This window comes from Manacus candei, unplaced genomic scaffold, assembly GCF_025592945.1.
Source record: "Manacus candei isolate 608988 ecotype Guabito, Panama unplaced genomic scaffold, ASM2559294v1 h1tg000233l, whole genome shotgun sequence".
NCBI classification, from domain to species: Eukaryota; Metazoa; Chordata; class Aves; order Passeriformes; family Pipridae; genus Manacus; species Manacus candei.
Genome location: NW_026138281.1, coordinates 40,117 through 66,708, shown reverse-complemented (window position 1 = coordinate 66,708; position 26,592 = coordinate 40,117). Strand labels below are relative to the sequence as shown.

Below are 26,592 nucleotides of genomic sequence, written 5' to 3'. Positions count from 1 at the left end.
GGGTAGGGGGGCTCTGCCACACCTGCACCCACACAATTTGGGGTACCCTCTTCCTGGGTTTAGGACCCCCCTTCCTGCTCTTGTGGCCCCCCCCTGACCCCCATCCTATTTTTGGGTCCTCCTGACTCCCCCTCCCCAGTTCTGGGACCCCCCAGCTCTCCTGATCCTCTCCTTGGCTTTGGGGCCTCCCAACCTCCCCTCCCAGTTTTGGGGTCCCCCAACTCCCCTCTCAGGTTTTGGGGCCCCCTTGACCCCCCCTACTTGTGTTTTGGGGTACCTCCCAGCCCCCTCCCGGTTTTGGGGCCCCCATTTGCCCCCCCCCAAAATCCTGTTGCCCCCCCCCCTCAACCCCCGAACCCCCCAAAACTCCCCTCCCCGGGACTTTTTGCTGCCCCCCCCCCCCCCCCCCCAAGTTTTACCACCCCCCACGTGGGCATTTTTGCCCCCTCCTCCCCCAAAAAACACCCCCAGGTCCCCCAAACACAACTTTATTCACAGCCCTGCCCCCCCTCCCCTCCCCCACAGGGGGGTCCCGATGTCACCACCCCCCCCGGGGGTCCCCCCTTCTTGTGTCTGTGTCCCCTCCCCCCCTATTTACAGCTTTGGGTTCTGGCACCGACAGGGACATTGGGAGCACTGGGGAGTCCGGGGGGGCACTGAGGTGACATGGGAACATGGAGGAATTTGGGGACACCGTGTCCCATTGTGTGTGGCACTGTCCGTGTGTCCCCAGCCCTGTCCCCATGTCCTGCCTGTGGCACAGCCCGTATGTCCCCTGGCATGGTGTCACACAGTCCCTGTGTCCCCTCAGGGCACAAGGAGTGGCAGGTGCCCAGAGCTGTGCCCAGGGCAGAGCCACAGGTGTTCCCCGTCCGTGTGTCCCCATTCATGGTGTCCCTCTGTCTGTGTGTCCCTGACCATTGTCCCCATGTCCCCTTGGGGTACAAAGAGCCCTCAGTGCCCCCTCCGGTGCCAGGGCAGTGTCCCACTGTCCATCTGTCCCCTGTCTGTGTGTCCCCATGTCCCAAACAGCAGCCGATGCCCTCTGCAGTGGCAGGGCCATGTCCCACTGTCCGTGTGTCCCCTCCATGGTGTCCCCGTGTCCCCTCAGGGCCCAAAGAGCGGGAGGTGGCCCCTCCGGTGCTTCCTCAGTGCCGCGCTGCGGGCGAAGCTCTCCCCGCACTCCACACAGATCAGGGGCTCCCCAGCCCCCTCCTCTGCCCCCTCCACCCCCGAGGACTCCCCCCCTCGCCCTGGGGGGCTTCCCGGGGTACTGGGGGGCTCTCCGTGGCCGCGCCCCCCCCGCGTGGGTTCGCTGGTGCTTGATGAGGTTCTTGCTCTGCGTGAAGCTCTTCCCGCAGTCGGAGCAGCCGTAGGGCCGTTCCCCGGTGTGGATCCGCTGGTGCTGGATGAGGTTGGAGCTCCAGGAGAAGCTCTTCCCACAGTGGCCGCACCTGTAGGGCTTTTCCCCCGGTGTGGGTGCGGCGGTGCTGCACCAGGTGGGAGTTCTGGGAGAAGCTCTTCCCGCACTCCCCGCAGGTGCTCGGCCGCTCCCCCGTGTGGGTTCGCTGGTGCCGCAGCAGCTTCGACCAGTGGCTGAAGCTCTTCCCGCACTCGTTGCAGATAAAGGGGCGTTGCCGACCCCCCCCGCGGCGCCCCCCCCCTTCCTCGGACCCGCCCTGGGAGGGGCCCGGGGGTGCCCGCGGGGCGGGGGGACAGAGGGGGCTGTGGGGGATCACGGTCTGGATGATCTCCTGCGGCAGAATTTCCTCCTCCTCATCCTCGCTCACGATCCCGTCATCGGCTGGAGGGAGGGGAACCAACAAACAGAGGTACTGACCCCGGGAATGGGTACTGTGCCCTAGAAGGGGCTGTAACCCCCTCACTGCCCCCCCCAAAGGGGCTGTATCCCAACCCAGGGTGGCTGGAGACCCCAAAAGGGTTTGTACCCCCCAAATGGTCACTGCACCTCAAAAGGGGTTGTAACCCCCCCCGGAATGGTCACTGTACACCAAAAGGGTCTGTACCCCACATCCCAGGGTGCCTGGAGACCCCAAAAGGGTTTGTACCCCCCCAGGAATAGGCACTGTGTCCTAAAATGGCCCTCACTGACCCCCAAGAGGGGCTGTACTCCCTTCCAGGCAGTCTGGAGACCCCAAAAGGAGTTGTAATCCTCCCAAATGCCCTAAAAGGGTCTGTACCCCCTTACTGTGCCACAAAAAGGGACTGTACCCCCTGTCCCAAATGATCACTACACCCCAAAAGGGGCTCTACCCTCCTCCTCAGGTGCCTGGAGACCCCCAAAAGTGTCTGGAGCCCCCCAAAAGTCACTGTACCCCCCCTCCTTGGGTACCTACTGCACCCCAAAAGTGCATCCTGAAGTGCCTAGACCCCGCAAAACTGCCCATACCCCCCTCCTGGGATGCCTGGAGCCCCCCCCAGTTTTGGAGTCCCCCCTCACCGATGAAGACCCTCCTGACCATGTCCCCCTCGTCCCCCCCCCTCGTCCCCCTCGTCCGAGTCCTGTAGCTCCACCACCTCAGGCTCCTCCTGCTCCATGGGGGGGTTTGGGGGGCCTGGGGGGAAACGGGGATCCTGAGCACCCCAAAACACACGTGGGACACCCCCCCCTCCCGACTGACCCCAGAACCCCCCCCCCCCCAAATCCCAAAGGACCTTTTGTGTCCCATTTTCTGCTGTGCTGGGGATGGATCCTCTGAATCCAGGGATTTGGGGAGGGGCTGCTCCCTCCAATCCCTCTGTGCCCCTCCTCAATCCCTCTGTGCCCCCCAAATCCCTCTGTGTGACCCCAAATCCTTTTGCTACCCCCCAATCCCTTTGTGCCCCCCAAATTCCTTTGTGCCCCCCAAAATGTGACCCCAAATCCCTTCTTTCCCCTCCAAACCCCTCTGTGTGCCCCCCTAAATCTCTGTGCTTCCCAAACCCCTCTGTGCCCCCAAATCCCTCTGTGTGACCTCAAATCCCTTTGTTTCCCCCCAAATCCATTTGTCCCCCCAAAATCCCTCCGAGTGACCCCCAATCTCTCTGTGCCCCCCCCAAATGTGACCCTAACCCCCCTGCACCCTCCCCAATTCCCCCTGTGCCCTGCATTCCCCGCCTCACCTGTTCCTTGGGGGGTCTTGGGGGGTCCTACGGTTGCTCCGGACTCAGCTCCCGAAATCTGGGGAGAAGGGGGATGGGAGGGGTCACAGGGAGGTCCCAGGGGGGTCCCTTGTACCCCCCCCATGGAAACAGGGCTGAACTGAGCCCCCCACCCACATTTAGGGGGGAAAAAGGGGTCTTGTAACATCACTGAGGGGGTCAGGGCCCTCCCCCACACCAAATCCAACACAGGGATCTCCCAAATTTTGGGGAGAGTCTCCCAATGTTTCGAGGGGTCCTCACTCCCCTTCCCCCCCAAACCCAAAGATGGATGTTCATCCCCCCCCCAAAATCCATCACTGCCTCCCCCCAACGCGCCCCTTCCCCCCAAATCCAAGACGGAGGGGGGGGTGTCCCAAATTTTGGGGAGGGGGGGAATCTCCAAATGTTCCGGGGGGTCCAACCCTTCACAACCCCAAAAACGGCGCCTCATTTCCCCCCCCCCCAAATCCATCACCCTCCCCATCTTCTCCCCCACCCCAAATCCAACACGGGGGGGCTCAAGTTACGGGGGAGGTGTCTCCCAATGTTCCGGGGGGTCCACACTCCCCTCTGCCCGAACCCCAAAGATGGCTGTTCAGCCCCATCCCCCCCCTCAAAATACATCGCCCCCCCATCGCCTTCCCCCGCCCCAAATTCAACACAGGGGGGTCCCAAATTTTTTTTGAGGGGGTCTCCCAATGTTCCGAGGGGTCCCCACTCCCCTCCCCCCGCCTTTACAAACCCCAAAACGACCGTTCCTTCCTCGCCCCGCCCCCATCCATCGCCCCCCCTCGTCTCCCCCAGTCGCCTCCCCCCTCCCCAAATCCAACACGGGGGTGTCCCAAATTTGGAGGAGGGGGTGTCTTCCAATGTTCCCCAATCCTCTTCCCCCTCTCGCCCCAAAGATGGCTGTTCAACCTCCCCCCATCGCCCCCCGACTCACCCCTTTGGGGCCTCGTTCCTCGGGGATCCCGGAGGGTCCGGGGGGCTCCAGGGCTGATTTTGGGGGGGCTCTCGGGGGTGCGGGAGGTCCGGGGGGGTCGTTTCGGGGGGAGCCCCCGGGAGCGAGGCGGGAGCGGGGCCGGGAACAGGAAGGTCCCGTCATCCCGTTCCCCGGATACGCGACGGGAAAAGGGGGGAAAAAGGGGGGAAAATCTCGGGAAAAAGGGGGGGAACTTCCAAAAATTGAGGGTGTCCCACCCGTGACCCCCCCGGACAAAAAGCCGGGGAGGGGGTTTAGGAATCACCCGAATTACGGGGGGGTTTGGGGGAGGAAGGGGGAGTTTTCCAATCCCCGGATGGGAAATTAAACGGGATTTTTTGAGTCGGGGGCTTTGAGGTGAGGAGGGGGAGAAAGAGAGGACGCCCCCTCCCCCCACCCCAAACAATACCCCCCCCCCCCTTTCCTGCTTTGTGTAACGGCGGCTCCGCGCGTTTCCTGCCCCCCATTCCCCCCCCCGGGAATTAAAAACGTTGGAACTACGCAACAGCCGGCGGGGGAAATAATGGGACTGGGGGGGTTGGGGTCGTGGGATAACGGGGTTGGGGCTTTGGGGGGTCCCCTGCACCCCCCAAGCCACTGAGACTCCCCCCCTCAATGTTTTGGGGGTGTGGTTTGCGCCCCACCCCTCGTGAATTAAAAATGGTTGGAATTACACAACAAGCCGGAGGGATCTCGGGATTCCAGGATAGAGGGACAGTAGGATCGTGAGATAACGGGATGGTGGGGTTGTGGTATCGGGGTTTTGAGGTGTCCCCTGTGCACCCTAAGCCTTGAGCCCCTGCCCGGTTGTTTTGGGGGTGTGTTTTGTGCTCCCCCGGGAATTAAAAATGAGCCCGAGGGGTGAATAATTGGATCGAGGGGTTTGGGGATTGTGGGATAATGGGATTGGGGTTTTAGGGAGTCCCCTGCGCCCCCCGAGACCCCCCCCATGTTTTGGGGGTGCGTTTTTTGTCCCCCCCCAGTAATTAAAAATGGTTGGAATTACACAAGGAGCCAGAGGGATCTTGGGATTCCAGAATGGAGGGATTTTGGGACTGTGGGATAATGGGATGGTGGGGTTGTGGGATCGGGGTTTTGAGGTGTCCCCTGCACTCTCCAAACCCCTGCGACCCCCCCCTCTTGTTTTGGGGGTGCGTCTTTTGCCCCCCCCCTTTGGAAATTAAAAATGGTTGGAAATAGGGAATGAGTCAGGGTTTGAACTGGGAGTCACTGGTCTGAACTGAGGGGGATGTGGGCAGACTGGGAGTCACAGGTTTGAACTGGGAAGGGTCAGTGGCTTGGTGCCCCCCCAAACACAGGTTTGGGGGGGGAGGTCCCCAGTGTCCCCGGGGGCTGTGTCCCCCCATCTCCACGTGACTCCAAACCCAGGCGGGCCTTCACAAACACCTCGATTTGGGGGGGGGGGGTTATTAAAAAATAATTTATTCATTCATCAATAGACCTTCCTCGTGCACACCGCGAGGCCATTCCGGGGGGGGGGACACTCACCCCGGTGTCCCCATGGCCCCTCCATGGTCCCTTGGGTTGGGGGTTGACACTGTGACCCCATCACAGCTCAGTGTCCTCACCGGGGTGTCCCGGTGTCGTCACCCACAGCCCACTGTGGTGACACCGTGGCCCTGTCACAGCCTGGTGTCCCTGCTGAGGACACTGGTGTCACTGTCACATGAAGCCCATCACGGGGGTGACACCGTGACGCCATCACAGCTCAGTGTCCCCATCGAATGTCCTGCTGTTGTTGTCACCTGTAGCTTGTTGTGGGGGTGGCCTGGTCACAGCTCAGTGTCCCCATCGAGTCTCCTGGTATCACTGTCACCCACGGGCTGTTGTGGGGGTGACACTGTGACCCTGTCACAGCTCAGTGTCACCACTGGGGTGTCCTGGTGTCCCTGTCACCCACAGGCCGTTGTGGGGGTGACACTGATCCCGTGATCCTCTCACTGCTCAGTGCTGTCCCAGTGACCCTGTCACAGCGGGGGTCACACTGTGACAGTGTCCCTGTCGGGCTGCCCCTGTGTCACTGTCCCAGTCACAGCCCCATGTGGGGCTGACACTGTGACCCTGTCACAGCCTGAGTCCCTGTCCTGCTGTCCCCATGTCACTGTCCCAGTCACAGCCTGGTGTCCCCATCAAAGTGACACTGTGACCATGTCATATCCAGGTGTCCAGCCTGGTGTCATAGTCCTCCTGTCCCTGTCATTGTCACATCCCAGTGTCCCCATCCTGGTGTCCCATCACATCCCAGTGTCCAGCTCACTGTCCCCCTCCTGGTGTCACTGTCCCTGTCACATCCCCGCGTCCAGCTCGGTGTCCCTGTGCCATCCCCATGTCCAGCCTGCTGTGTCCCTGTCCCCATCCTGATGCCACTGTCCTCATCCCAGTGTCCCTGTCCCCATGTCCCTGTCACATTCTGGTGTCTCTGTCACATCCCAGTGATCCTGTCCCCATGTCCCTGTCCCCGTCACATCCCCGTGTCCACCCCACCCTCCCCTTCCTCCCCCCCCACCTTCAGGCGCTGGTCCCCCCGGGCCACTGCCAGGACCCCCCCGGCTGCTGCCAGTGCCACCAGCGCCGCCAGCGCCGCCCCCCCGAACACGCCCTGTGCCCCCCCCTCCCCGGGGGGCAGTGCCGGCAGTGCCAGGGCCACCCCCAGCCCCAGGGGCACCCGCAGCCACCGCGACCCCCCCGCGGCCCCCCCGTGCTCCAGCCGGCGCCGCAGGAACCCCATGGCTGGGAAGTAAATCCCACAGGAGAATTCCAGCAGCAGGAACACCAGGAAGGCACCGGGCGGGGGCACGGGGAGGGCAAGGAGGAGGAGAGAGACCCCCAGGAGTGCGACGGACCCCGTCAGGAGGTGCAGGGGCTGCAGCCGGAGCCCCCCCACGACCCCCTGGCGGAACAGGGATGATCCCACAGCACTTGCTGCCATAAATCCTGAGAAGGCGATTCCCAGTGGGATCCCCAGTGGCTCCAGCACGGGCGTCCAGAGGAAGATGAAGATGAGGATGACACCCTCCACCAGTGCCTGCACCACCCCCAGCAGTGCCCCGGGGGGGTCCCGCAGCCCCCGCAGCCCCTCCCCACACGCCTTGGGGCAGGAGCGGTGTTTTCCATAATTCTCATCCCAGTTTTTCACGGCAAAAATCCCAGAAAAGGCCAGGAAGGGCACAGCTGCCACAAAGGGGGTCACGGGCCCCCCCCCCAGCACCAGCAGCTCAGCCACAGCCCCCGCGGCCACAGCCACGACCCCGTTCCAAAGGGCCACGCGGGAGAAGGTGTCTGGGATCCACTCCCGGGGGAAATCATGGCGCTCCAGGTGCTCATGGACGTACCAGGACTCGAAGGAGGTGAAGAGCAGGGAGGTGCCGACGCCCCCCAAAAGCCGCCCTGCCGCCAGCGCTGGGAAATCCCGGGAGAGCTGCAGGAGGCAGGACAGGGAGCAGAGCACTGAGAACAGCACACAGGACCTTCTCCTGCCGAGCCGGTCCACAAAAAAGTGGGAGAAGAGCCCGAACACCAAGTTGGAGGCGAATCCCAGTGAGTAGAGGGCGGCAATCTGCGTCTGCAGGAAGCCCCGGCTGCGGAACACCTGGAACAGGTGAGGCCCCTGCAGCCAATCAGCTGCCAGGGCAGGCAGGAATCCCAGGTGGAAGCGCCGCTGGAATTCCTGGAATGCCGGGTTGGAGCTGGGGGGGCTCCGGGGAGGGAACTCCAGGAGCAGCAGCAGCAGCAGGAGGAGCAGGAGGGCACTGAGGGGCAGCAGGAGCATCGTGGGGAAGGGGGGGGGATAAAGGGGTAAAAGGGGGGAGAAGGGGTAGCCTGTGGGGGGAAAAGGGGGGTCAGCGATGGAAGAGGTTGGGGGGCACTTAAAAGGACCCCCCAGGTGTTATGTGGGTGTTTAGCGACTCCAACCCCAGGGAAACCCCCCAGATGGGCTATAGACCCCAGACTCACACACATCCCACAGAAGGCTATAGGAACCCCCACCCCAAGGACACCCATTGGGGGCTATGGGAAGCCCGACCCTCCAAACAGCCCCAAAGACTCCCACATCCTCCAAGAGCCCCCCTCACCTCCCCAGACCCTCCACAGCCCCCTCCCAGCTCCACAGCCCCCCCATAAGATCCCCATATGTCCCCATAGGACCCCCCATTAACCCCTCCCAGAGCCCTCCCGGTCCCATAGACGCCCCATAGGCTCCCCATAGACCCCCACATCCCTCACTGGACCGCCATAGGCCCCCCTCAGCCCCACAGAGGCCCCATAGGACCCTACAGACCCCCACAGGCCCCAACACAACCCTCCCATAGTGCCCACAGGACCATGCCAGACCCTCCCAGAACCCTCCAACCCCACTGGCCTGTCATAGGACCCCCACAGACCCCCCACCCCCACCACCCCTCAGGATCCCCGGGGCCTCACCGAGGTCGCAGCGGCCGGGCGGCTCCTCCACGGACCCACTTCCGCTTCCGCCTCCCCATGGGCGCCGCCATCTTGGCCCGTGTCACGTGACACAGGAACACTGCCCCTTAGGGGTCTGTAGGGACCCCCCCGCCTTCCCTTGGGGGGTTATAGAGACCCTCCAGCCCAAAGGGACTCCTTCAGACACGCCCCAGACAACCCATGGGGAGGTTATGGCGTCTCTTTGGGGTGGGGATCCCTGTACCTCCCACCGTGGGGTGTCTGGGGGAGTCCCTTCGGGGTGGGGACCCCTATAACCCCCCCCAAGGGAGTCGGTGGCGTCACCCCTTTGACGTCTCAATGACGTCACACCGAGCCGCCGCGTGGGGGGGATCACTGGGAGGTCCCCGGGGTCACCCTCCCCCCCAGGGTCACACATTCACGGCCCCAAACAAATACCCCCCTGCAACTGCCTCGACCACCCCACAGCTACCCCAACCCCGAGCAACCGCCCCAAACCTTGTGTAATTACCCCCGAGCAACTGCCCCAAAAGCCTCAAATCCCCCAGCACAAATCCCTCCTGCAACTGCCCCAGTCCTTATGGAACTGCCCCAAATCCTCAGTGCAAATGCCCAAGTCCTCGTGCAAATACCCCCAAGCAAATTCCCCCCGAGCAAACAACTGCCCCACCCCCTCAATTGCCTCAGACCCGTACAAATGCCCCAAACCTCGTGCAAATACCCCCAGTACTTGTGCACCTCCCCGTGCAATTGTCCCCCTCAGTTGCCCCAGTCCTTGTGCAAACCCTCGAAATGCTCCAACCTCCCCCTGTGCAATTTCCCCGCACCCCCCAATTGCCCCAGTCCAATGGAAACCCCCCGCCTGCCCCACCCCATCCCGAGTCCTGCCCCCCCCGTTTCCCCAAATTTGGGGGCAGTCCCCCCTTTACTCACCTCGGCCGCTGGGTCCGGGGGTCCCTGGGGGAGTTGGGGGGGGCGGACCCCCCTCACTTGATGCTGAGGTGGGGGCGGGTGTGGGGGCGGCGCGGGGGGGGGCAGCAGCGGGAGGGAGGACGGCACTGGGGGCAGGAGGGGGGGCGACAATTGGGGCAGCAGGGGGGGTGACACGAGAGGGGACAGGGCGGGGGGTGGCACTGGGAGCAGGCGGGAGCGGGGGGGGCAATAGACGGAGTAACAGGGCGAGGGGTGACACTGGAGGCACCAGGGAGGGGGGTGGCACTGGGGGCCACAGGGAGGGGGGTGGCAGGGCGGAGGGGGGCACTGGGGGCAGCTGGGGGGGTGGCATTGGGGGCAACAGGTCAGGGGGTGACATTGAGGACAGGCGGGCGGGGGGGGGCACCAGGGAGGGCACCAGGGGAGGGGACAGGGTGGGGGGCAGCAGGAGGAGGGGGCACAGAAGGAGGGGGGGCAACAAAGAGGGCAGAGCGGGGAGGGGCAGAAGGGGGGGGCGCAGCACGAGGGGGGGTGGCAGAGGAGGGGGTGGCAGCCCCCGAGAGTCCCCCCGCGGCGGCGGGAGCGGGGTCGCGGCCAGCCTAGCCCCATGGCACTGCCACCCCCCCGCCTCCCGCCGCCCGGTGGCACTGCCACCACCACCCCCGGCCCCCCCCACGCGGGATTTACCGGGAAAAGCGGCTGAGCCGCAGGGCACGAGGGGGGGCACATGGAGGAACCCGTGGGTGTGGGGACACGGAGACACGGGGAACAATGGGGGACACGGGGTCATGGGGACGGGGGGACAAGGGGGACATTGGAGACATGGGGGATATGAGGGGCACGGGGGACATGAGGAACATGGGGGACAGAACTGGGAGAAACACGATGTTATTGAGGGGCACAGGGGGCACGAGACGGGGGGACACGGGGAATGTGGGGGACATGGAGGGGACACAATTGGGGGACACATGGGATTATGGGGACATGGAGAGACATAGGGATAGGAGGGGACACGGAGTTATGGGGACGTAGGGGGACATGGGGGGACACGATGTGGGACACAAGGGGGGGAACATGAATGGGGGAGACACGGAGGGGGACGGGGGACAAACGTTGGGGGAACACGAGTGAGGCAGACGTGGGGGGACACACGGGAGGGGACATGGAGGGGGAGACATGGGGGAACACGGGGGGGTAAAGGGACCCCCGGGGGGTCCCGGCGCGGTGGGGGCGGGGCCAGGTCCGCACAAAGGGGCCGTTGAGGCGCGGGTGGGGGGGAGGGGCAGGGGAGGAATTTCCACCCAAAACTTTTTCCATGAGCCCATTCCCGCCCCTCCCCCCATCCCTGCCCCTCCCCCACTCCAACCCCTCCCCAGCCCGGGGGGGCTCCCAGGGAAAACTGAAGCACGAGGGGGGGGTTACTCGCGTGTGTGGGGGGACACGTGTGTCAGCGTGGGGGGATGTCCTCACGTGTCCTCCCGCCCTGACACGCTTGTGCAGGTCCCTGTTGACACACACACGTGTGCAGTGACACGTGTCCAGGTGTGTTCCATGTGCAGGAACATGTGATTCCACGTCCAGGTGTGTCACATGTGCAGTGTCACATGTCCAGGTGTGTCATATATGCAGTGACATGTGAGTCCATGTCCAGGTGTGTTTCATGTGCAAAGCCCCAGGAATGCAGCCTGGACACACCTGGACACGCCACGGGGTGGGAACACGCGTGCAATCACACACACAGTCGTGTTGCTGCCTCGGGACTGGGTCTGCTCGTGGGGGGAGTTGCACACCTGGGCACACCTGGACATGTATGTGTGGGGTCACACAAACCTGGACATATCTGTGTGCACCTGGACATGTGTGTAGGGTCACACACACCTGTGCACAGTCACACATCTGGGAGGACTGGGAGAGAATGGGGCAGTGACATGGACTAGGAGGACTGGGAGGGACTTGGGAGGTGACAGGGGCTGCGAGTATTGGGGAACTGGGAGGACTGGGAAGAAGAGTGGTGACATGAGGACTGAGAGGGACTGGGAGTGCACAGGATGGAACTAGGAGGGGAGTGGGGAGGGGGTGACATGAGGACTGGGTTTACTGGGAGGGGCTGGAGGGAGTGACAGTGAGGATTGGGAGGACTGGGAGGGACTGGAGGAGGTGACACTGGGACTGGGAAAACTGGAAGGACTGGGAGAGACTATGCACAGGATGGAACTGGGAGGGGACTGGGAGGACTGGGAGGGGCTGGGATGACAGGAGGGCGGGGCTGGGGGCGGGACGGGGCGGCCCCTCCCTCCTGGCGGCCGGGATGTGTGTGTGACACGTGTGACACCGTGTGTGTGTGACACGAGTGACGTGTGTGACACGTGTGACACGTGTGTGCGCTACTCCGCTTGTGACTGCGACCCCAGGCCCCGCCCACACATCCGAGCCCCGCCCTTCGCTGAGACCACGCCCCATCCGTATTCAGCCACAACCACCGAGGCCCCGCCCCTCACTTAGACCAAGCCCAATTCATCATCAGGTCACGCCCCTCAAAACCCTCCCCGCCCCTCCCCTCCCATTCATCCCATCCCCTTGAGCCCCGCCCTCTTTCAGGCCCCACCCCATTTCAGACCCCGCCTCTTTCCCGTCTCCCAACTCACCCCCACCCATCAGGCCCCGCCCCCTCGGGCCCCGCCCCTTCCCCGGGGCGTGGCCGGGCCGCACCCGCCGGGGCCGAGCGGGGCCGGTCGGGGCCGAGCGCGGCGGGGTGGGGGGGTGTTAGGGGGTGTCGGGGGGCTCCTGGGGGGCTCAGCAGGACCATGTTCGACTGCCTGGAGGCGGCGGCGGCACCGCGGCGGCTCCACGACGTGACCAACCGGGGGGGCTGCGCCCTCCGCAGGGTCCTGGTGCCCGCGGGCTGCGGGACCCCCGCCCGCAGAGGTACCGGGGGGGCACGGGGGGGACACGAGGGTGAGGAGGTTGAGGGAGGAATGCGGCGCGGGAAGGGCCCTGGGCGAGGGAGGGGGGGGGGGCAGATGCGCGAGTGGGTGTGGGGGGCGAGGGAGGGCGGGGAGGCGTCTGTGAGCTTGAGTTTGAGTGTGCGAGTGTGAGAATGGGTGTGAGAGCGACGGGGAGCGGGGCGGCGGTGTGTGCGGGGGGGTCGGTGGGTTCGTGGTCCGCGAGTGGGTGTGGGGGAGTGAAAAAGAGTCTCTGACTGTGCAAATGAGTGTGAGAGCGACTGGGAGTGTGCGAGGAGCGGGAGGAGTCGGTGGGTCCGTGGGGGGGGGTCAGTGGGTGCGTGGGGGGGTCGGTGGGTGCGTGGTCCGTGCGTGGGAGTCTCTTAGTGTGATCCTGAGTGTGCAAACGAGTGTGAGAGCGAGCGCGAGTGTGTGGGGAATGAGGGGGGGGTCGGCGGGTGCACGGGGGGGGGCGTGTCCGTGTCCCCGAGTGGGTGCGGGGGTGTGGAAAGGGCTGCGGGCGTGGACGTGTCCGAGTGTGCAAATGCGCGTGCAAGGGGGGGGCTCAGGCGACCCGAGGGGGTCGGGGGACACCCCGCGTGGGTGCGGGGGGGGCCTGGTGAGTGACGCCCCTGGGTGCGGGACCGACCCGGGTATGTGCGGGAGTGACGTGAGAGGTGTGGAAAATGGGGAGGGGGGGCGAGTGGGGGCGTGTGAGCGCGGGGGCAGTGGATGGTGTGTGGGACCTCCAATTCCCCCCCCTTCCCCGCCGAGGGAGCCAGGGAGTGAGGGGGGGGGCGGTTTTGGGGGACCCCTTCGGAGGGGGCGGGGTCCCAGACCCGATTTTGAGGATGTCCCGTTCGAGGGGGGGGACATAGGGACGGGGAGAACCCACTCGGGATCCCTTCTGGGGAGGTTTGGACTCGATTTGGAAGGTTGGAGGACTTGGACACTGTTTTTAGGGGGCTCAGGAGGCTCTAAACCCTGTTTTTTGGGGGGTCACGGGGTCCCGGCCCCCTTTGGGAGGGTGGAAATAGGGACCCGGGTTTTTGGGGGAGCACAGAGACGTGAACCTCACTAAGGGGCCATTTGGAACCACTGGTGGGGGGGTTAGACTCGATTTGGGGAGGTCGGGGGGGCCCTAAACCCTGTTTTTGGGAGGGGTCCTGGACCCCTTTGGGGTGGCAATAAGAGGGACTTGGTTTTGAGGGGAGGGGCCCACGCGGGAGGTCCTGGGCGCACTCGGGAATCCCCCTCGTGTAAATTTGGGCACAAACAGGTTGGGGGGGGCGGGACCCCCAAAACCCACCAAACTTCCCTCAAACCCTCCCTAAAACCCCCCTAAAGCTCCCCCCTGTGCCCGTGTCGCGGTTTTTCCATCCCGTGTCCCCCCCACGCCCAGTTCCCCTGCCCAACTGGTTCCAGTCGGGGCCGCACCCGCCCCCCCGCGTCCCCCCCCCGCGCTGCCAATGTGGCACTTTAACCCCTGCGGGGCCGCCCCAAAACCGCCCCGACCCCCCTTGGGGGTCGCGGAGAGGCCCCCCCTTCTCAGCAGGGCGGGAGGGGGCGTCACCCCCCCGATTTTTGGGGAGGAACCCCCCTGGCCCTCCAAATTCCACCCCAGGAAGGGGGAACCTCCCCGTGCCCCCCCGTCCAAATTTAAGCCCTCGCCTTGGAGTTGGAGGTCCCCCCAAAGTTGGGGGGAGATATATGGGGGTCCCACAGCGTTGTGCCCCCCCCCGCCCCGAGGGGTGTAGCGGTGTAGCCACTTTGGGGGGCTGTTTTGTGGGGCTGGGGGGTTAAATTTTGGGTTTCCCCCCCTAAATCCAGCGAGACACGGGAGTGTCCCCCAAATATGCCCCCCCAAACCCTCCGTGGGACCCTCTAGTATTCGGAGGGGGCACAATCGGCCCCCCCTAAACGTGGGGGGTCCCCCGTGGAGGGAGGAGCGCGGGGGCGGGAGGGTGTGGCCCCCATTTCGGCCTCATTTTTAGGGGAGGGGGGTCAAGGGGAGTTTATTTTGGGGTGCCTGTGGCACGTGCGTGCCCAAGGCGGGCCCCACCCCTCCCTCAGACCCCCCCCCCCGGGTTAAAAACGCGCCAGTCGGGGCCGGAATTTCTTTAATTTCAGCAATTTTGGGTTTTCTGGAAAAAACCACACAAAACCCACCCAAAAAATACCCGCCCGCCCTCCCCCAGCGCCGCCCGGGCCGCGTGCGGGGGGGCTCTTCCCCTCCCCCGCCGTGTCACACCCCCCCCGGCACAGCGAGGGGGAGTGTGGGACGCCTCCACCCTGAATTTTGGGGTTGTGGGGAGCTGGGAACCTCCCCCACCCTTAATTTTGGCGTTTATGTAGGCTCGGGACTCCCCGTCTCCAAATTTTGGGGGGTGGAAGGGGCCGGGGACCCCCTCACCCCCAGTTTTGGGGTTCCGGGGGGTGACATAGCTGGGTATTGGGGGGTGGCACTGATGATGCCCTCCCCTTCCCCCGTTGTGGCACCCCCAGGGACATTGGGGGTCTCAGACACTCCCATTACAAATTTTGAGGGTTTGGGGGCTCAGGACCCCCCTGCTACGAATTTTGGCGTTTGGGGGGGCTTGGGACCTCCCATCTCCGAATTTGGGGGGGACTGGGACCCCTCTAACTAAAGAGTTTTGGGGTTTGGGAGCTGGGACTCCCCACACCGAGTTTTGGGGTTTGAATCTCAGATTTTGGGGCGGGGGGGGCTGTATGAAGGGTCCCCCTTTTTTTGGAGACTTTTTTTTTGAACCCTGTTTTTGGGGGGGTCGCAGCGTCCTGGACACGTTTGGGGGTGCAGAAAGAGGGACCTGATTTTTTTGGAGGGAGGCACAGGGATGTGGAGACCCCACTGAGGGACCATTTGGGACCCCTTGGGGGGAGTTGGACCTGGTTTGGGGTGGTCGGGGGTCCTGGACCCTGTTTTTGGGGGGAGCCCAAGATGAAGGGGGAGGTTAATATGGCGACCCCCCAACGTAGGAGGATCCTGCCCCCTCCCTTTTACCCCTCCTTTTTGGGAGCGGTTCAGAGGATCTGCCTGACCCCCTCCCCTCCTCTTTTTGTGCCCCCCCCAGCCCTGGAGGCCCCCCCCGGGCGGGTTTTGGGGGACACGGGCCCCCCCTCGCCGCCACCTCCCCCCCGCGTGTACAAACCCTGCTTCGTGTGCAGCGACAAGAGCTCGGGGTATCACTACGGGGTCAGCTCGTGCGAGGGCTGCAAGGTGGGCACGGGGGCATGGGAGGGGACGGGAGGGGCACGGGGCTGGGGGGGCCTGGGGACAGTGGGGACTCTCCTGGGGCCGTGGGAACCTGCGGGTAGCAATGGGTACCCCGTGGGGGGCAATGGGGACCCTGTGTGGGGAGTGGGGACTCTGGGGACCCCCCCACCAGGGAATGAAGATCCTCCCCAAGCACTGGAACCCCCCAGTTGACCCCGGGCAGCTTTACTGGGATCCCTGGTGATCTGTTCCTGGTGCCCCCAGTCTGGGGGTACTCCTAACCCCCCTTCACCCCGTTTTTGCCCCCCCTTCCCCCTGAGGTGCTGAGGACCCCCCCCCAAAGCCCTGGGACCCCTCCCCAATAGTGAGTGACCCCAGTCACTCCAACGACCCCTGTGGAGCCACTGGGGAGCCCCCGGTTAACCCTGGGTAGCCTTACTGGGACCCCCAGTGCCCTGTTCCTGCTGCCCCCATTTTGGGGGTCCCCCCAGCCCCCTTGAACCCCATTCCCCCAATTCTAGGGGTTTTTCCGGCGCAGCATCCAGAAGAACATGGTGTACACGTGTCCCCGGGAGCGGAACTGCCCCATCGACAAAGTGACGCGGAACCGCTGCCAGTTCTGCCGCCTCCAGAAGTGCCTCCGGGTCGGGATGTCCAAGGAAGGTGCGAGGGAGCTCCGGGACTCCCCCAAAAATTGGGACAACTCCCCCCCAAAGTGGCACTGAGGGGTCCCAGGGTTGTCACAGTGGGGCTGGGGAAGCTCAGGGGGCGATGGTCCTGTGCCAGGGGGGGATTTTGGGGTCTGTGAGGGCTCTGGGGGGTCACCCCTGAACCCCCCTGCCCACCCCCCCCCAAATTCCCTGCCACCCTCAGCCGTGAGGCACGACCGGAACAAGCGGAGGAAGGAGGTGAAGGAGGATTTTGGGGCAGACGAGCTGAGCCCTGAGTTGGCCGAGCTGGTGCGGAGGGTGAGCAGAGCCCACCAGGAGACCTTCCCCTCCCTGTGCCAGCTGGGCAAGTACACCACGGTGAGTGGGGCTGGGGGTTCTGGGGGGTCCCTGGGTGGGCACTAGGGGGGTACCCCAAGCCTTGGATCCATAGAGGGGTCACTGAGTGACCCTGAACCCCCAAAACAAAAGATCTGAGCTTGGGGGGGGCAGCTGGGGAGCAAGTTCAGGGGCAGGGTGGTACTGGGGAGGGGTCCCAGGAGTTTCTAGGCAGTCGTGGGGGGGGGGGGGATTGGGGGTCCCTGAGGGGGCACCCCAATCCTCAGACCCTTAGAGGGGTTCCTGGACCCCCTGGCCCCCCAAAACACCAGATCTGAGCACTGGGGGCAGCTGGAGTCAAAGGCAGAGAGGTGCTGGGGAGGGGTCCCCAGGAGGCTCTGGGGGGTCCCAGTGATCCCAGGGGGTCCTAGAGGTCTGAGGAGGATCCAGTCCACCCTGAACCACCCTGACTGGGTCTGTGCCTCCCAGAACTTGAGCACAGACCACTGTGTGCAGCTGGGCAAGGGGCTGGGGGACAAGTTCAGGGAGCCGAGGTTGGGTTTGAGTGGTTCCAGGGGGTCTCAGCAGGTCCCAAACCACCCTAAACCCCCATAACTGAGTCCCTGGCCCCCTATGTCCCCCAGAACTCGAGTGCAGACCACCGTGTGCAGCTGGACCTGGGGCTGTGGGACAAGTTCAGTGAACTGGCCACCAAGTGCATCATCAAGATCGTGGAGTTCGCGAAGCGGCTCCCGGGGTTCACAGGGCTCAGCATGGCCGACCAGATCACCCTGCTCAAGGCTGCCTGCCTCGACATCCTGGTGGGCATCAGGGGATGTGGGGTCCTGGAGGGTGTTTGGGGGGGTCTTGGAGGGTGTTTGGAGGTTCCTCAGGGGGTTTGGGAGGACCTCAGGGGGGCTTGGGGGGTCCCATGGTGGCTCTGACCTCACCACCCACAGATGGATGTCCTGGAGAGGGGCTGGGTGAGTTTGGGGGTCCCCTGTGGAAATTTTGGGGTCTCTTGAGGGGTTTCGATGTCCCTGGGTGGATATTTGGGATCCCTGAGTGGGGGGATTTCGGTGACCCCTTTGTGATTTTGGGGTTCCCTGACCCCCATGACCCCCAGATGCTGCAGATCTGCCCGTTACAGCCTGAGCAGGACATGAGGACGTTCTGGGATGGGCTGACCCTGGGGGAGGTGGTGTGTTTGGGATCCCTGGGTGATTTTGGGGTACCCTGACCCCCAGATGCTGCGGATCTGTACCCGGTACACCCCCGAGCAGGACACGATGACGTTCTCGGATGGGCTCACCCTGACCAGGACCCAGATGCACAACGCAGGGTTCGGGCCCCTCACTGACCTGGTGTTCGCCTTTGCGGGGCAGCTCCTGCCCCTGCAGCTCGACGACACTGAGACGGGGCTGCTTAGTGCCATCTGCCTCATCTGTGGAGGTAGGGGGACATCAGGGACATTGGGGGGAAAAGGGGGGCACAGGGGGCGCGGAGGGTATCGGGATATGGGTGTCACAGCGGGGCAGCTCCTACCCCTGCAGCTCGATGACACCAAGACTGCGCTGCTCAGTGCCATCTGCCTCATCTGTGGAGGTGGAGGGACACGAGGGACACCGGGGGGACATGGGATATCAGGAATATAGGGGTCACAGCAGGGCAGCTCCTGCCCCAGCAGCTCAGTGACACTGAGCTGGGGCTGCTCACGGCCATCAGCCTCATCTGTGGAGGTGAGGACACGAGGGGGGACATTGGGGAGACACCAGGAGGCTTGGGGAGTATCAGGGGTTTGGGGATAGGAGGGGTGTAAGGGGGTATAAGGGACACGGGACTGAGAGGGGGCTGCTCAGGGCCATTGGCCTAATGTGAGGAGGTGGGGGAACACTGGGAACATAGGGACATTGTGGGGACATCAGGGACACGGGTATTGGGGCACATGGGGGGCTCGGGGACCAGGCTGTGGGGACATGTCTCCTAGGACGAGAGACAATGGTGGGCATGTGGGGACACGGTGACACTGGGATCTGCAGGGCAGGAGAGGGCAGGGATGGGGGGACAGGGGGGACATGAGAATATGGGGACACAGGGACACTGTCCTGGTGGTCCCATCCCGGGGGTCTCTGTCCCCCCAGACCGGATGGAGCTGGAGCAGCCCCGGCGCGTGGAGCGGCTGCAGGAGCCGCTGCTTGAGGCTCTCCGGGTCTACGCACGGCGGCGGCGGCCTCGGCAACCGCAGCGATTCCCCCGAATGCTGCTCAAAATCACCGACCTGCGCGGCATCAGCACCAAGGGTGAGACCCCCGGGACCCCCCCGAAATGGGTACAGCCCCTCCCAACAGCCCAAAACCCCTGGGACCCCCTGAAAACCCACCCCAACCCCAGTACTTCTGCAAATGCTCAAAAATCACCGATCTGTCTGGCATCAGCACCAAGGGTCAGACCCTCGGGACCCCCCCCAGACAGGAATAGCCCCCAAAGGCCCCTCGGACCCCCTCTGAGCCCCTCTGACCCCAAAATCCCCCAAACACCCCCCTCTCAACACCCCAAAATCCTTCTCTGGGACCCCCCCAGCCTCATTTTGGGGGGGGGTCTAAGGTCTTGGTGGGGCGGTTGTCCAAGGTTTTGGGGGGTTCCAGGTTTTGCGGGAAGGGGAGTTGAAACTCTCCGGGGGAGGTTTCAAAGTTTTTGGTGAGGTTGAAGGTCTTGGGGGGGGATTGAAGCTCATTTGAAGGGGATTCAAGGTCTTTGGAGGTGCTTAAGCTCTAGGAGGGGGTTGAAATTTGGGGGGTTCAAGTGCTTGAAGGGGCTTAAATTTAGGGGGGTTGAAGGTAGTTTGGGGAGGGCTCAAGATCTTTTTGGAGGGAGTTGGAACTCTTGGGGGGAGTTCAGAGTTTTGGGGGGGGTCAAGCTCTTGGTGGGCTTTTGAGCTTATTTTGGGGGCTCCAAGGTCCTGGGATGGAGAGGGTCTAAGCTCTCACGGGAGAAATTCCAAGCCCCTGGGGCAGATGTTAATTACTGGAGGGGGGGGGGTCACTCACACTTTGCTCCCCACCAGGGGCAGAACGGGCTCTGACCCTGCGCACGGAGATCCCGGGGCCGATGCCCCCCTTGATCCGGGAGATGCTGGAGAACCCTGAGATCTTCACTGAGGGGGAGGGCCAGGGGGAGCCCCCCCCACCCCCAGACCCTCCCACGGCCCAGGACAGTCCCCCCGGCCCCCCCAAATCCCCGTAACCCCCCCAACTCCCCAGAGCCCCTATGGTGGGGGCACTCATAGCTGCCTTCCAGGGTCCCCCCCTTTTGCTCTGGGAGGCGGGAGACCCCCAAAGTGGGCCCCCCCCTGAGTTGGGGTGGGGGGGGTCAGAGACTGACAGAGCAAAGCTATTGCCTTAAGCTGGGGGGGGGTCCAGGGATCCCTCCCCCCTTCCAAACTCAGCTTCAGCCAAAGCCCCCCCAGCCCCTGCTGCCCCCGCCTTGTAGTGAGAGGAATTTTAAGAGGGGCAGCCCCCCCTCCCCCCAAATTAACACTCCTGGGTTGCCCCCCCTAAATACCCCCCTGAGGGTTTATTTATTGGACACAGGGTGGATTCTGGGAGGGGGGGAACCCCCATTATCCCCCCCAGGACATTCCCCCCCCCAGTTTGGGGGGGCCCCATTTATATGTTGTTGGGGGTGGGGGGGACCCCAAAATTCCTCCCTCCATCCTATTCCCTATACACTACAGAGACCAAAGATGGGGGGACACAAGATGACTCCCCCAACTTCCCCCCTATTTTGGGGGGTTTTCAAGCCATAGGGTGACCCCAGTACCCCCCCAGGGCAGCTTTGGGGGGGGACACACCCCCAAATATGTTACCCCCCCCCCCCCAAGTCTGGCTGAGTGGGGGGGCCCGGGCTTGCTGCTGCCCCCCTAAATTTGTCTCCCCCCCAACTTGGGTGGGGTCTGTTACACTACGGGGGGGTGGTGACCCTTCCCCCCAGGGCAGCACTTTCACCCCCCCCTTTATTTATTCCTCTGCGTTTACATTGGGCCCCTGCCATTTTTAGGGGGCCCCCCTGCCGCTGCCCCGCCCCCGCTAGCCATCCCCCGCTTTTGGGGGGCCCCCCAGCCATGTTTACAGCCCTCCCCCACTCCCTCTGTGCTGAGGGGAGGTCTCGGGACTTTTCTATTTTTGCAAAATAAAGTGATGGAAATTTTTGGAGGGGTTGTGAATCTGGGGGGACAAGAGGGGGAGGAGGGGAGGCTTGGGACCCCCCCTAAGGTAATGGGGGGCACCAATGGGGTGGGAGTGGGGGCACTCCTGGGTTATTTGGGGGGGGGCACTGGGAACCCCCCAAACTTGGGGACTCCTCCAGAGATAAAGGGGGGGAGTCACTTGGGGACCCCTCTCCAGGGATAAGGGGGGGGGGGGCACCCCTGGGGTATTTGGGGGGGCGTTTGGGGACACCCCCCCATCCAGTTTAATGATTCCCCTCCCATTTTTGGGGTCTGGGGGGGGAGGCACAAATAGGTTCTGGGGGTCCCCCCAAATACCACTCCCTCGCCCCTGAAGAAACCAAATTTAGGTTAAAAAAAGCAAAACCCCAAAGTTTTATTTAAATAAACCCTAAAGGAAGGGGGGAGCACACGGGGGTTGGGGAAGGAAAGGACGACATTTTGGGGACACGGGTGGGGGACACGAAATTTGGGAACCCTTAGAAAAAACTACCGTTTAAAAGTGACCCCCCCACCCCGGGGGTGAACCCCGACCCCCCCCCCTCCCCATAGCAAAATAACTGTAATAAACCCCAAAACCCCAACAAAACACCCCAAAAATGAATCTGGGGAGGGCAGAAGGGTGGGGTCTGTGTGTGACCACCCCCCCGGGTTTGGGGGGGCCCCAAAACCCCCCCAGAATCCCCCCAACCCACCCCCTGGAGCCCTCAAACCACCCTCCCTGACCCCCAAATTTAGCGGGGGGGGCTCAGCAGAGCCAAAGCCTTTTTCGAAGCGTCACTGGGGGGGGGTGTCCCCAAAGTCCTGCAGGTCCAGAAAGGGGGGTCAGGGCACCAAAAAAAGGGGGGGGGGGCAAAATTCATCAGCTTTGTCCCCCCTTGGAGCAGTCTGTGATTGGGGGAGGCATGAGACCCCCAAAATGTGGGGGGGAACACTAGGGGGGACCCCCAGAGTTTTTTGGGGCATCCTGGATCTTCCAACCATTCCCCCTCAGCAGATCCAGGGTTTTCCCACCCCAGAGAACGGAGGTTTCCAGGATTTTCCTCCCCCTGGGAATGGGGTTTTCTGGGAAATGGGGGTCCCTTCGCCCCCCTGGGTGCAGCCCCCCCCACAGGTGCAGGGGGAGACACAGGGAGCCCCCCCAAAACCATGTGGAAACAGGGGAAACGTCCCTGGAATCCACAGGAATTCCAGCGGGAATGGGAAGTGCTGCCTTTTTATGTTTTCCATAAAAAGGGGGAATTTGCCACCCTCCCGAAGCCGAGACACCCCCCAAAATCCTCAGTTTTCCTCCTTTTTCCTCCCCAAAAAGCAGGTTTGGAGATGTCATTCCCAGCGGGACCCTCCTACCTGTGTCCTAGGTACCCCAAACCTGCTGGGATTTAGGGCAGTTTGGGGACTCCCAGTCTGTCCTATGGGGCAATGTGGGGTGGATTTAGGGATCCAACGATGAGGAGGGCACAGCTTGAAGATTCCAGGAGGATTTTTGGGCTCATTATCCCAGTTTTTAGGCCAGAAGGGTGGGAAAGATCGGAGTTTTTCACACTGGGAACGCTCCAGGTTTTTTTAGGAGTTCTCAGCTCAGGGTGAAAAATCCGGGTGAAGCAGAGGATGCAGAGGGTGGGGAGTGCAGGAGGGAGGCTCCCCCTTCCTCCAGCACCCCCAGAATTCCCAGAATTTCACAGCAGGAGCTGGGAGTCAGGGGGGTTCTTGCCCTGGCAGCCCTGGCACATCCGCTTGTGCCGCAGGAGCCGGTCCGTGCGGGAGAAACTCTGCAGGATGGAGGGGATTAGGGTTGGAATTCGGGGTGGGGGCGCTTCTGGGGGTTTCCAAGGGAATTCCAGGTGGGATTTCCCATGGAATTACCTGCATGCAGCGCTCGCACTGGTAGGGCTTCTCCCCACTGTGCACACGCTTGTGCCGCTCGAGGTGGTACTTCTGGATGAAGCGCATGTCGCACACGTCGCATTCAAAGGGCTTCTCCCCTAAAGTGAGGGGGAGTTGGGGGGGTAATTAACACCCCTGGGGGTAATTAGGGGGTGTGGGAATGGAGGAGGAGGGGGGAAGTTGTGGGATTAAGGGGTGGTTGGGATCGGGGAGGGAGGGAGCACAGGTCACACTCAAAGGGCTTCTCCCCTAAACTGGGGGGCGTCCAGGGGGTTAATTAACACCTAACTGGGGGGGAATCAGGATGGGGGTGAGGAGAGGGCTAATTAAGGCTGTGAGGGGTTAATTAGGGTGTGTTAATTGGTGCCCCCACCGGTGTGGATGAGGATGTGCCGTTTGAGGTGGTAACTGCTCCGAAAGGCCCCGAAACAGTGGTCGCAGATGAAGTTCTTGAGCTGGAAGGACCCGTTTTGCTCGATCACCACCATCTACAAACCATGGGGGGATAGAGATTGGGGGGGCTCAGAGCCAGGGGGGCCCCCAGCAGCCCCACCCAAATCCCCCCCCCGGCCGTCCTGCGCCTGCCGGAGTTTGGGAGATTCTCTTCCTCCTCCTCCTCCTCCTGGGGGGCGGCGGCAAACCTGGGACTGGGAGCGGCGGGACGAGCTCGGGGGTCCCTCGGCGCTGGGAACCCGCTTGCGGCGCTGCCGGGGGGGCCAGGGGGGGTCAGCGGGCACGGGGGGGCACAGAGACCCCTCCCACGCCACAGAGACCCCCCCGTTGGGGAGGGGAACCTGCCTTTTTCATGGATTTCTTGGGGTTGGAGGCCTCGGGGGTGTCGTCGTCCTTGCGGGCGCGGGGCTTGTCGGGGTCTTGGCGGAGGGACTGGGGGGATTTGGGGGTGGGATGGAAGGGATTGGGGAGGGGGGGATTTGGGGGTAAAGGGGGCAGGGAATGGGGAGGGATTTGGGGGGTCATTGAGGGGTTGAGAATTGGGAAGGGGAGTTAAAGGGGGGATTTGGGGGCAGGAATTGGGGGAAAAATCAGAGAGGGGGGATTGGGGGGTAAAAGGGGGGGCAGAAATTGGGGAGGGGGGATTGGGGGGGCAGGGAACGGGGAGGATTTGAGGGGGCAGGAATTGGGGAGGAGGATGTGAGGTAAGGGGGGTGGGAATTGGGGAGGGGGTTTTGGGGGCAGGAATTGGGGGTTTTGGGGGACAGGAATCGGGATTGGGGAGTTAGGAATTGGGGGATAAGATTGGGAAGGGAATTCGGGGGTAAAGGGGGCAGGGAATGGGGGAGGGGGGATAATGGAATTGGGGGGAGGGAATCAAATGGAAATAACGGAATTAGGGCAGGAAAAGGCAAATCAGAGATAGAAAATTCCAATTAAAGGATAAAAAACCCCAACGAAAGAGGAAAAGTCCAACTGAATGGAAATGAAATTGAATTAAAGAAGGAAAAGATCCAATTAAAGAAGAAAAAACTCAAATAAAAGCAGGGAAAAGCTAAATTAAACCAGCAAACCCCAAAATTAAAGGTAGAAAAACCTGAATTAAAGGTGGAAAATCTGAAATTAAAGACAGAAAGTCCCAGATTAAATGTGGAAAACCCTGCATTTTTCTTAAGTTTTAAGTTGTAAAACAGGAAACCCCCAAATTAAAGGTTGAAAGAGCCAAATTAAAGGCAGAAAAACACAAATCAAAGGTGTAAAAAGACAAATTAAATCAGGAGAAAGCAAATTAAAGCAGAAAAAAACTCAAATTAAAGCCAGAACCCCTCCAACTGAAGGTATAACCCTCCCATTAGAGCCAGACCCCCCCAGTCCAGGGGGTTCCCCCCCATCCCATACCAGCAGGTCAGGGCTGGAGCCTCTTTCCCGGTTCCCGTCCTGTTTTCCAGCCTTGGGCATCATCTTCTTACTGGCGACTGTGGGGACCAGGCAGACCCCCGAGAGCCCCTCACAGGCCAGGAGACTTGCCTGGGGGGCACAGAGACCCCCACCATCAACAGAGAACCCAAAACCCTCCCAAAACCCCCAAGAGACTTGCTGGGGGAGGACAGGGACCCCCAACACCAGCACAGACCCCCTTACTCCCCCCAAACTCCCTCCTATCAGCACAGACCCCAAAACCCCCCAGGAGACTTGCCTGGGACCCCCCCCATCATGAACCAAACCCCCCAAAAGCCCCCCCAAAAAACCCTACAAGACTCGCCTGGGGGGGACAGGGACCCCCACCATCAACAGAGACCCCCAAAAAACAAGGAGACCCTGGGAGGGAATGTGGGAAAATCCCAAGGAAACTTGGGATAATCCCAGGGTGATTCTGAGTCGGGAGGGGGAGGTGAACTCCCTTTTTTGGGGCCTGGCAAGACAAAGGATTAATGGGAAATTTGGGGGTAATCCCACAGAAACTGGGATAATTTTAGGGAAAATTTAGGATAATCCCAGGGAAAAGTGGGAAGACTCCAAAAGTGGGGATGAGGGGGCTGAACCCCCTTATTTGGGGCCTGACAGGACCAAAGGTTAATGGGAAATTTGGGCATAATTCCAGAAAAACTGAGAAACTTTGGAATAAGCCTGAAGAAAATTTGGAATAAAACCAGGGGAAAGTGGGAAGGGGGGTTCCAGCTCCAGCCCCATTTTCCCCCTTTTTCCCACATTTCGGGGCCATTTTTCCCCAAAAAAGCTGCCAGGCCTTGGGATTTGGGGGCCTTTGGGGGATTTTGGGGACGGGGGGTGGGGGCTCATTACCTGAGCCATGGTGTGGGAGCCTTTGGCCTGACTGTCGCCCAGGCAAAGCTCCTTTTGGGGGCAGAAAAGGTGGGATCAGTAAATTTTTATGGATTTTTGGGCGGGCTCCAGTACCCGCCACGGCGCCGCCATTCCTTCCTCCTCCTCCTCCTCCTCTTCCTGGGGGGCCACGGGCTCAGGAAAGGGGGGGGACACTCGTCCAGGCCCCCCCCCAAAGCCGGGACCCCCCAAAGCGGGAGGTGTTGGATCCGCAGGGACGGAGTTGTCGGGGGGTCCTGGGGGGAAAAGAGGGTAAAGGGGGGTCCCCAAAAGTGGGGGGGTCACCCACCCAAAACGGAAGGGGTTGGGGGGACTCTGGGGGTGATTTGAGGGGGGTGGGGGTGGCTTTGGGGTGTTGGATCTGGGGAGGACTGGAGGGGGTGATATGGGGTGGCGGGGGCCACCAACCCTAAACTGGTGGAGTCTGGCAGGGTTTGAGGGGGCCCAAATGTGTGGGGGGGAACCTGGGGGTGGGGTCCAGGGCAGGGTGACACGGTGGGGGGAGGAAGGGGGATCCTGGGGGGTGGGTGACCCTGAGGGGAGTTTGGGGGGGCCCTAGACAGGGAGGTGAGAGCGGTGGGGGAAGTTCAGGTCTCGGGGGGGTCCCGGCGGGGGAGTCACAGTGACGGGGGGGATCCGGAGAAGGGAGAGGGCCCGGGGTTTGGGGGTTCGCACGGGGGGGGGGTCCCAGGCACGGGGGGCGCACCGAGACGGTGAATCATCGGGGGGGGGGGGTCACACCGGGGGTGGGTCAGGGTCCCACCAGGGTGGTCTCGAGCGCCCCCCCCATTGTACCTCCCCTCCCTCCCCCCCTCCCCGGGCGGGGGGGGGGGGGGGCGCGAGTCGGCCCCGGGGGTGTCTCGGGGTGTGTGTGTGGGTCTCTCCGGGGGGTTTTTCGGGGGGTGTCGGTCCGTACCTTCCGCGGCCCCTCCGCGCTCCCGCCGCCCCCCCGTCCTCACCCGGAACTGGAAACTCCGCCCCCGCCGCCACTTCCGAGAGCCACAAACGCCGGGCGGAAGCGA

The 26,592-nt window shown here is 62.8% G+C and overlaps 5 protein-coding genes across 8 annotated transcripts in view; 1 reads left to right on the top strand and 4 right to left on the bottom strand.

The window, feature by feature from the left end:
- Positions 1-13,247, bottom strand: part of SPATS2 (spermatogenesis associated serine rich 2) — a 62,571-nt gene extending 49,324 nt beyond the window's left edge. Inside the window, exon 1 of one of the 2 annotated variants that reach the window (XM_051774872.1) lies at positions 13,243-13,247. The gene's annotated coding sequence lies outside the window, so the exon portion shown is untranslated. Of the gene's footprint in view, positions 1-292; positions 298-13,242 lie in introns of those variants that run through there. The other variant, XM_051774873.1, reaches the window with a different exon arrangement.
- On the bottom strand, positions 482-5,468 carry LOC127464545 (zinc finger protein 776-like). The gene is given in 5 exon segments (XM_051774884.1): positions 482-1,471; positions 1,473-1,804; positions 2,462-2,576; positions 3,124-3,181; positions 4,088-5,468. Coding segments are annotated over 3 exon segments (939 nt in total). The 5' UTR covers positions 2,484-2,576; positions 3,124-3,181; positions 4,088-5,468; the 3' UTR covers positions 482-886.
- MFSD5 (major facilitator superfamily domain containing 5) lies at positions 6,469-7,966 on the bottom strand. Its single transcript, XM_051774876.1, has one exon. The coding sequence runs from the start codon at positions 7,914-7,916 to the stop codon at positions 6,609-6,611; it is 1,308 nt and encodes a 435-aa protein (XP_051630836.1). The 5' UTR covers positions 7,917-7,966; the 3' UTR covers positions 6,469-6,608.
- Positions 12,271-20,872, top strand: RARG (retinoic acid receptor gamma). The gene is made up of 8 exons (XM_051774877.1): positions 12,271-12,427; positions 15,537-15,682; positions 16,201-16,342; positions 16,553-16,707; positions 17,310-17,486; positions 17,913-18,117; positions 18,807-18,965; positions 19,730-20,872. The coding sequence occupies exons 1-8, from the start codon at positions 12,307-12,309 to the stop codon at positions 19,906-19,908; spliced, it is 1,284 nt and encodes a 427-aa protein (XP_051630837.1). The 5' UTR covers positions 12,271-12,306; the 3' UTR covers positions 19,909-20,872.
- A 369-nt stretch (positions 20,873-21,241) lies between these two features.
- On the bottom strand, positions 21,242-26,574 carry ZNF740 (zinc finger protein 740). Of its 3 annotated transcripts, none has more exons than XM_051774891.1 (8): positions 26,487-26,564; positions 25,532-25,806; positions 24,629-24,757; positions 23,576-23,662; positions 23,419-23,481; positions 23,151-23,265; positions 22,757-22,875; positions 21,242-22,662 (listed from the first exon to the last, which is right to left on the bottom strand). In XM_051774891.1, the coding sequence occupies exons 2-8, from the start codon at positions 25,538-25,540 to the stop codon at positions 22,570-22,572; spliced, it is 615 nt and encodes a 204-aa protein (XP_051630851.1). In that variant the 5' UTR covers positions 25,541-25,806; positions 26,487-26,564; the 3' UTR covers positions 21,242-22,569. The 3 variants fall into 3 exon arrangements, with proteins under 3 accessions (XP_051630851.1, XP_051630852.1, XP_051630853.1); XM_051774892.1 differs by lacking the exon at positions 26,487-26,564 and adding an exon at positions 26,366-26,461; XM_051774893.1 differs by lacking the exons at positions 21,242-22,662; positions 22,757-22,875 and adding an exon at positions 22,891-23,026 and having other exon boundaries at positions 26,487-26,574.
- Between the last annotated feature and the right edge of the window lie 18 nt (positions 26,575-26,592).